Source organism: Tenrec ecaudatus, chromosome 3 (assembly GCF_050624435.1).
Source record: "Tenrec ecaudatus isolate mTenEca1 chromosome 3, mTenEca1.hap1, whole genome shotgun sequence".
NCBI lineage: Eukaryota > Metazoa > Chordata > Mammalia > Afrosoricida > Tenrecidae > Tenrec > Tenrec ecaudatus.
Window position 1 is genome coordinate 148,918,150 of NC_134532.1, and position 7,889 is coordinate 148,926,038.

The 7,889-nt window shown below is 41.0% G+C and overlaps 1 protein-coding gene across 3 annotated transcripts in view; it reads left to right on the plus strand.

Moving 5' to 3' along the window:
- Window positions 1–6,564, plus strand: part of CDKL2 (cyclin dependent kinase like 2) — a 72,942-nt gene extending 66,378 nt beyond the window's left edge. For 2 of the 3 annotated variants that reach the window (XM_075544194.1, XM_075544196.1), the window contains 2 exons: window positions 276–363; window positions 2,958–6,564. In XM_075544194.1, coding sequence (XP_075400309.1) covers window positions 276–341 — 66 coding nt within the window. In that variant the 3' untranslated portion in view covers window positions 342–363; window positions 2,958–6,564. The remainder of the gene's footprint in view (window positions 1–275; window positions 364–2,957) is intronic. The other variant, XM_075544195.1, reaches the window with a different exon arrangement.
- The last annotated feature ends 1,325 nt before the right edge of the window (window positions 6,565–7,889 follow it).

Below are 7,889 nucleotides of genomic sequence, written 5' to 3' on the forward strand. Positions count from 1 at the left end.
AACCTTCCATTAGAAAGGGAGAAGGTTTCGGTTTTGTTTAGTTAAGTGGGAAAGATTATGACTTATAGTAGGCTTATACTGCTATTGCAGATCTGAAATACCATTTAATGTGTGTGTAAAATAATAAGTCACAGAATAGTGTCTCCTTATTTTATCCCCTTCTGTATAAGTAACTTGAACTATAAACAGTTCATTCTAACTATCTGATATTTGAGCCACTACAATTGAGCTCTTTAGGGAGTGTGAACTGACGATACTTGGTTTTAAATTCATAGGCAGCAGGGTCTCCCCCGTCAGACACTTCGGAGGCTGACTTCCCTCGAGTGGAACCCCAGCACTGAGGAGTATTGGATTCTGAATTGGGTAGGTCTGATTCTTCATTCTGAAAACCTGTGTAACCTTCATGGGAAATATTTTACAGCTTGCTGAAAACCACCTTCTTTAACTGAAGCCTTCTCTGGGGATTGATTCCATTAAAACCCCTGATAGAGTTATACCATTTAAAAAACAAAAGTAGCATTTTCCTCTGGATGAACTCCTTTTTCATAATGTTTATATCTTTTCCTCTTAAGCTATTCTGTACTTTATTGAATATAGTTGTGTTAGTCTGGGTAGACTGGAGAAACAAATCTGTAGTGACATATGTGGATGAGAGAGAGTTATATAAAGGGTAATTGTACATTAAGAAAGCATTCCAACCCAGTCCAGTCCAATCCCCCAAGTCCAATATTAGCCCATATGTCCGACACCAACCTATAAAGTCCTCTTCAGACTCAAGAACCACATGCAATGACGCCGAACGCAGGATGATCACAGGCCAGTGGGTAGAAAGTCTTTGGATCCAGTGGCGTTGTAAGCATCTCAGCCCTGGCAGGGGTCTCCTCGTGGCTTCTCCAGGTCCAGGGTTCTGGCTGCATCAGGGTTGGTCCACGTGGCTTCTCAGGGATGTCTCACAAGAAGTGAGTGAAGTGTCTCCCCCTCCAAGGAGGAAATACCAGAGTTTGTCCCAGAATCCTCAGGGAAGGCCATGCCCACGGAGGCCTCATTGGCTATGTTCTGATTGACAGGCTAGACTCCACCCCTTCACTCTTAATCCTCAAATTCAGTAATGTGAATTTAGATTAGCAAGGTGTTCCAGAAGAGTATGTATTTATTTCCCTCATCAGTCATTTACCCCATGGTCTTACAAACCGAGACAGAGTAAATGATTGCTTGGCAGGCTTTTTCCCAGTAAAAGAGTGATAGCACTGTCTCCAGGGATTGCCTTCCTTTCCACTGTAGCTTTTTAACACTCAAAGAGAGGAACGCCTTTTGAGTGATGATTTGCCATTCAACATCGGGTAAGTCACTCATAGTTTAATTTTGCAATAATTCTAGGTGAAACATGATGTTAATAAAGTCCCACATTCTCATAACTATATTATTGGAAGTAATCTGTTAACTTCCATAAAGCACTTTGTGCGTCAATGATATTAAAAGCAAATTTTACTGGGAAGCTTATATTTCAACTTAGACTAATCCCTCACTTGTACTGGTTCCTCCCAAGGACCTGGGAAAGTTTTATGAAATACAGTCATATGACCAGATGTTTGTAAAATTTCCCAAATTTCTAAAAGTAAAATATTTAACATCAGTTTTATTGGCATATAATGTACAGATGATATCATTTAATCAGTGTATCATACTCAGAAGAGTTGTGCAGTCATCACCACAATCGATTTCACAACATTTTCATCCTGTACTCGTCATCGTTGGCTCCCCATCCCCCCACAACTTCTCTTGCCATGCTCCTAGGTAATTATCGATTGAGTTACTGCCTCTAGAGATTCACCTCTCTTGGATCTCATACAAAATATAAACAGGAAGCAAACAAACAAAAAACCAACAACGTGACAAAACAAAACAGAACAACCTCAACTGGAAGGAATTAAAAAATATGAAAAATGGAAACAAATCTAAAATGAGTCAAAAAGGAAATCAAATGATAATGTGTTACATTTTAGCTAATGACATTGATCACCATCGGCTTTACAGTGCTCTCTGATAGCGAGGCAGTTCACATCTCAGGACTACGCTCAGAGGGGATTCATGGGAGGCTTAATCCATGTGGGACCCTGCAAATGGCATAGTGTTTACACACTGGGCTGCAATCCAGAAGATCAGCAGTTCGAGACTACCAGCCACTCCACAGGAGAAAAATGGGTCTTTCTACTCCCATACACAGTTAACAGTTCTGGAAACCCACGGGGGGCAGTTCACTCTGCCCTATAGAGTCACTGTGAGTTGGCAGCAACTCATTGGCTGTGAGTCTTGTCATCCATAATCTTCTGCAAACTGGGAGGGAGTTCACGATTTAAACTCTGATACTATTTCCTCCTTCAGGTTTGGATTTTATTATTTATAATACTTGGCTCACACAGGCTATTGTGTTTTATCCATGTGAACTTAGTTGCTCCCTCATTGAGATGACTGCTTGTTTGAAGACAAGTCTTTAAGACCCCAGACACTATTCTTTCTGATAGCTCAGCACTGCACCACCTGATTTTTTCACACACTTTGTGTTAGCACCCATATCTTCAGCCATCTCTTTAGGAGGGAGATTACTGAGTAGGGTCATGTCATTAGAAATAATTATTCTTGGATTGGGGCTGGAATTAAGTGCAAACTCTATGGAGTCTTTTACTGTGAGCTCTGTGAGTTACTTTGTACAAATTAACTAATGTATGAGCTACTGCTTACAAACTGTATGCAGGCCCCCCCAAATTCAGAATCTGTTTTGTCAAAATTAGTCATTATTGAAATAATGATAGTGTGTTTACCTTGCTTATTTTATTAGTAATTATCCTAAAGATTGTTATTAGAATCTTTGTTTTGATGCATATGATTTCAAGTTTTCTTAGACTACCTATTACTGTGTGCAACATGATAAAGCAAGGGCCATTCAATTCCATTTCTAGAGGCTGCTCTAGCGCTGGAGATGACATCCTCGCGCAACGAGAATGCTGACATTGTAGGAGGAGAGATTTGCGGTTCAGTTGCCCTCCTTTGAGCTGCCTGTATTTTCTGAGGAAGACCTTGCAGAAGGAGGAAAGACAAGACTTCCCTTCCAAGTGTTTGGAAAGAAGACGACAAATACCCTCAGCTGCTATCCCGTCACCTTTCAGGTCACCTGGTGTTACTTCGAGATGTGTCCAATGAAAGGATAGTGAGATGGTTCTTGTTACCATGAATGCATATTTGCTGTTATGAGATTGTGTATTTAAAGTTACCAAGATTAAAAGTGAGTAAAAAGAGAGAAGCATATTATAAAAGGTCATGTTTTTACTGCATTGAACTTGGTGTGTTACTTATATAAATGTGTGCATTTATTTAGGAGTGGTTGGTGGGGGCAGGTAGTAAAAGTAGGGCCAGTAAGAGAGAATGTTCCCTTTCCTCTAACTTATCTATAGAATCCCTCCGTAACCGCTCGTTGTTTCCAGCATTAACAGAATCGGTGACTGCTTTCCACGGATAGACTTATGTACTCAGTGTCTGTGATTGGTGCAGCTCTTTGATCACGGTGTTACGGGAATCTGTGCTTGCTGCTCTTCTTCTAAAGACTGCCCGTATGTGTCTCTAACAAAGAACCTTTTCATTCTAATGACCGATGCAACTCTGGCCTTGGAGGGTCCTCTGTGTCGTGGCGTTCTGGTGCCCATGTGTCTTTGTAAAGAGGAAGATGATTTTGTAGGTCTGTGTGGTTGTTGAGTACTGCATTTCTCATTGAAAGAAATACACCCAAGAAGGCTTCAAAAAGCTTGTGGGAAAATGGAAGTAAAAGAGAATCGATGTTTCCTATGAAGTTCTGGAAGGCCCCTTGGTTGTGTCCATGTGTATAAATCAGGAGGTGGGAAGCAGGATCACCTGTTGATCAGGATGGACTGCGCTTCTCTGAAGAAGCTTTGGGGCCAGCAGTCCATTGCTATGGAGAACCAACCACCCCTGTTCGGTCAGGAGAACCCAGATGTCCTTGTCCCACTGCTTCCTCAACAAGCGGGGCCCTTCCAAAATCTTTTCATCACGTTACACAATGACTTAGCCACAGCCCACACATCTTTTCTGATGCGCTGGGCGACAATTTAATAGTGAGAGGGTTAAACCAATTTGGGTCCAGGCTCTTTGTTCTGGGATCCTAGTTGCCCTCTGCTTTTATCACATTCCGGAGTGGTTGTGAAGGGGACGCGAATTTGTGGGATCTTTTGCCTTAACCCATTAGCAATGTCTTGTTTTTCTAAAGGTCAGTAACCAGGACTTAGAACAAACATGTAACTACTCCTTTTTCTATATCACTCCAGAGTCCTTAATTAATATTGAATTCTAACCTTAGACACATGGGCCTTAAGAGACTAGGTACATTCAGGAGGAAACAAAACAGGGTAGTTCCAGTGTTGTGTGTGTGTTGTATGTGACTTGCACAGCCCCTAGGGCAGAGTAGAACTGCCCTTTAGGGTTCCGTGGTGGACATTGTTAGTTACGAGAGCAGATTGCCAAAACTTTTCTTCTGAGGAGCCAGTGCGTGGGTTTGAACCACTAACCTTTCAGTTAGCAGCTGATCACTTAACATCTGCCCCACCAGAGCGCCTTGTACAACTCTACCAGTGGTTAACCTAAAATTTGGTCTTGATTTTAAAGCTCTATTTTTAACCTCTGCCTAGGATTTTGATTACATTGATATGGCTAACATGTTGAGAAAATTAGCATATAAATATTGATAGATTTTGCATGAAAATATGATTGTTATTGGTTTGATTGTGAGAAATATTGCCAATAGATCAGTGTGAAGATAGAACCAGTTAGCCTCTCATTTCCTACACATAATTTAGGTATATTTTGCTTATTCAAGTATTTTGTGAACCTTAGAATTAAGGATTAAAACTAATTGACCACTGACTTGAGGAACATATCTCATCAGAACCTTGGCAGATTTAATAGGAAAAGAGGATTTTTAAAATTGTGGCTATAGATGCTTAATCAAAATAATACATTTTTTAAATCAAAGGTTTAGTCTCTCTTTACAACAGTTTGATTTAGTCACCCACTAATAGGATGTATACTGATGGTGGAAATTGGGCTTGCTGTGTGTATGTATGCTTGTTTTAAAATTAATAAATATATCTTACTTAGCTTCATAGATGGTTTTTATTTGGATTTGTTAAATTAAGAGACTATCAATAATGTATGTACTACCGTATGATGTGTATCCAATAAATATGAAACAAGCTTTACAGTCTTTCTTTGGACACTGTGGATATAAACGTGGTGACTGAAACCAGCCGTGTGGAGGTAACGCTGGCTCATGGTGGCCTCGTGTGTGTCAGGGGAGAACCGTGCTTCCTTGGAGCTTTTCAGTGGCTGATTGCTCAGAAATAGATCACCATGTCTTTCTGTCCAGTTGCCTGTGGGTAGACGTGCTCTTGAAACTGAGTATCCAGGTGGTATTAAGTAATTAACATGCCGGACTGAGAGCACCCAAATTAGGGGCTTTGAATCCATCCCAAGAAAGGTCATTGGGTACCTCAAGAAAGGCGTGGTGGTCTACTTTCAAAAATGCCAACCATTGAAAACTCCTAGGATGCCCAGTTCTGCTCTGACACGTACATGGGGTCACCATTGACACAAATGAGCAGCTATGGGCGGTTGGTGACAAGTTAGTTTTCTTTTATAGCTAGTGATACAACCAGCATGCTTGGTCATAAAGTGTCTTGTAATTGTTACTTGGTAGAAATTGGGACAGATTCATGCTTAGAATTTAGTTCTCCCAATTCAGAATCATTTGTTGAATATCTGACCTCCCAGTGAAATGGGACCATAGAAGATGTGTTTTCTGATGTGGCTCTCACATTACTGCTTCCTTTATTTTAACTGTTGGCCACAGTATAAAGATGGATCTGTACTAAGCTGTCAGATGATATTGAAAAATGTGATTGACTTCATTCCTAGGGCCTCCTCTCTATTCTAAATACCTGGCAGAGAACTAGAGAAACAGCGAGGGCAATATCCTAATGCAGGAAGCCATTGTTGTTAGGTGTTGTCAACTCAGTCTCAATGCATAGTGACCCTATGCACAACAGAACAGAACACTGTCTGGTCATGTCCCTCTCCAGGGACAAGCCTCTCCTGACAACACACCCCAAGTGTATGTGTAGAAGTCTTGCTATCTTGTAAGGCTCCCTACCTTTAGTGAGTTGGACCAAATGGATTTTTCTGTATGGTTTTGTGTTAAGCTTATTATATTAGAGAAGGAGGTCTTAGTACTCATTAAGGTGACTGGAAAACCCGCTTTCCACAGTGCTTTCTAAAGAATCTTATTTTTTCATTTGACAACTCCAAACTCGAAACTCTAGTTAACATACAGCTTATCTGTCTCATCATGCCCTTCTGAAAAGCACCTTACTACAAATCTTGAAGTCATTTGTAAATAACCTGTGATTTCAGAGCTTTGTGTTTACAGATGTGTTTGGATATCTGATATTGAATGTACTATACCCAGAGGAGTGTTAACTAAATAAAAGCCCATCCATAAAATGGCATTTTTCTTTGTTTTCAGAAAAAGTCCTACACCCAATGCTAGCTTTATTCATATTAGACCTTGGACCGTGGCAAACAGGGTAATTTCCTGTTTATGTGAGGACAGTTGTAGTATAGTTTTATAACCGATATTGTGTATCCACATGACATAATATAATAATGAACAAGTGAAATGAAAACAACCTCTCAGTTCTGTGTGTCTTCTTGTCTCTACACCAGGGTAGGACCCTGTCTCAATCAGGTTTTGATGTCAGTTCCCTCCAAGCAGCCAACCCCAATGCCCTAAGACCTAGAAAGCTTTCCCCTCAGTCTTGGAATTTTAAACGATCCCTCCACCCTGTGACAACATTGCTTCAACTGGTTATGTCTTTCCTCAGTCTGTTTTTAGCAGTTTTCTGTGGAGCATCACTGCTTTTGTTTATACATATATACACCTGTCTGTCTCCCTCTTGATTTTTTATTTTTATGCAGGAAAGCAAGTTTGGGAAAAGTGTTCACTTGTTCCCAAACTCTCCAGGAGAGACAGTTTCAGATTCTGAATGCACACAGGCAAGAACAGTACCCAGTGTCCTTGCCCTGACTAAGTTTGAAGCCTCACCAAAGACTGGGGGCTGTTCCTTATGTATCTGTCTGCCTCACACTGCCTAGTAGAGAGGTATTTCTGTGATAGTACTAACAATAAGCACAGGAGGTAGAAATGCTACCCTTTAATGTTAAAGGATTAGCAAGTTTAAAGAATTTATTCACTACCACTTAATAAATGATAGAACCACAAGAGTTGGATGAAATAAATACATGGTCCTGATTGCACCCATCTAGAATACAGTTGGTTTGTTTAGACAATACAAACTTTGAGCGCTTAGACTGCAGGAGTGGCATCTTTATCATCCAATGCAGAAGATAAGCAAGTGGTCCCCAGACATCACACACAGCTTTACGTTACTCTTGTTAGCTGCCACCAAGTCAGCCTTAGACTCATGGCAATGCTGTACAATGGGGACACACTGTCTAGCCCTGGGCCATTCCCGTGATGAGCAGCGGCTCCAACCACTGGGATCCATAGCGTTTCACTGAGCCAGCCTTTTACATTGCTAGCCCATTTGAGTCCAGAAGTTGCATATCTTGGTGAAAAGTAATCCCAGAAAATACCTCTCATGGATTCTCCACCATGTTCAGCACAATACTGTCAACCCTGGATCCGTACCACAGGCCATGATGGTGCTGGAGGCGCTCCCAAGAAGCAGAGAAGTCGTGACACTGTAAGGTGGGCTGCTTGATAGCTACTATAGCTTGAAGTCTGTGGTTGCCGGTTCATTTAAAGA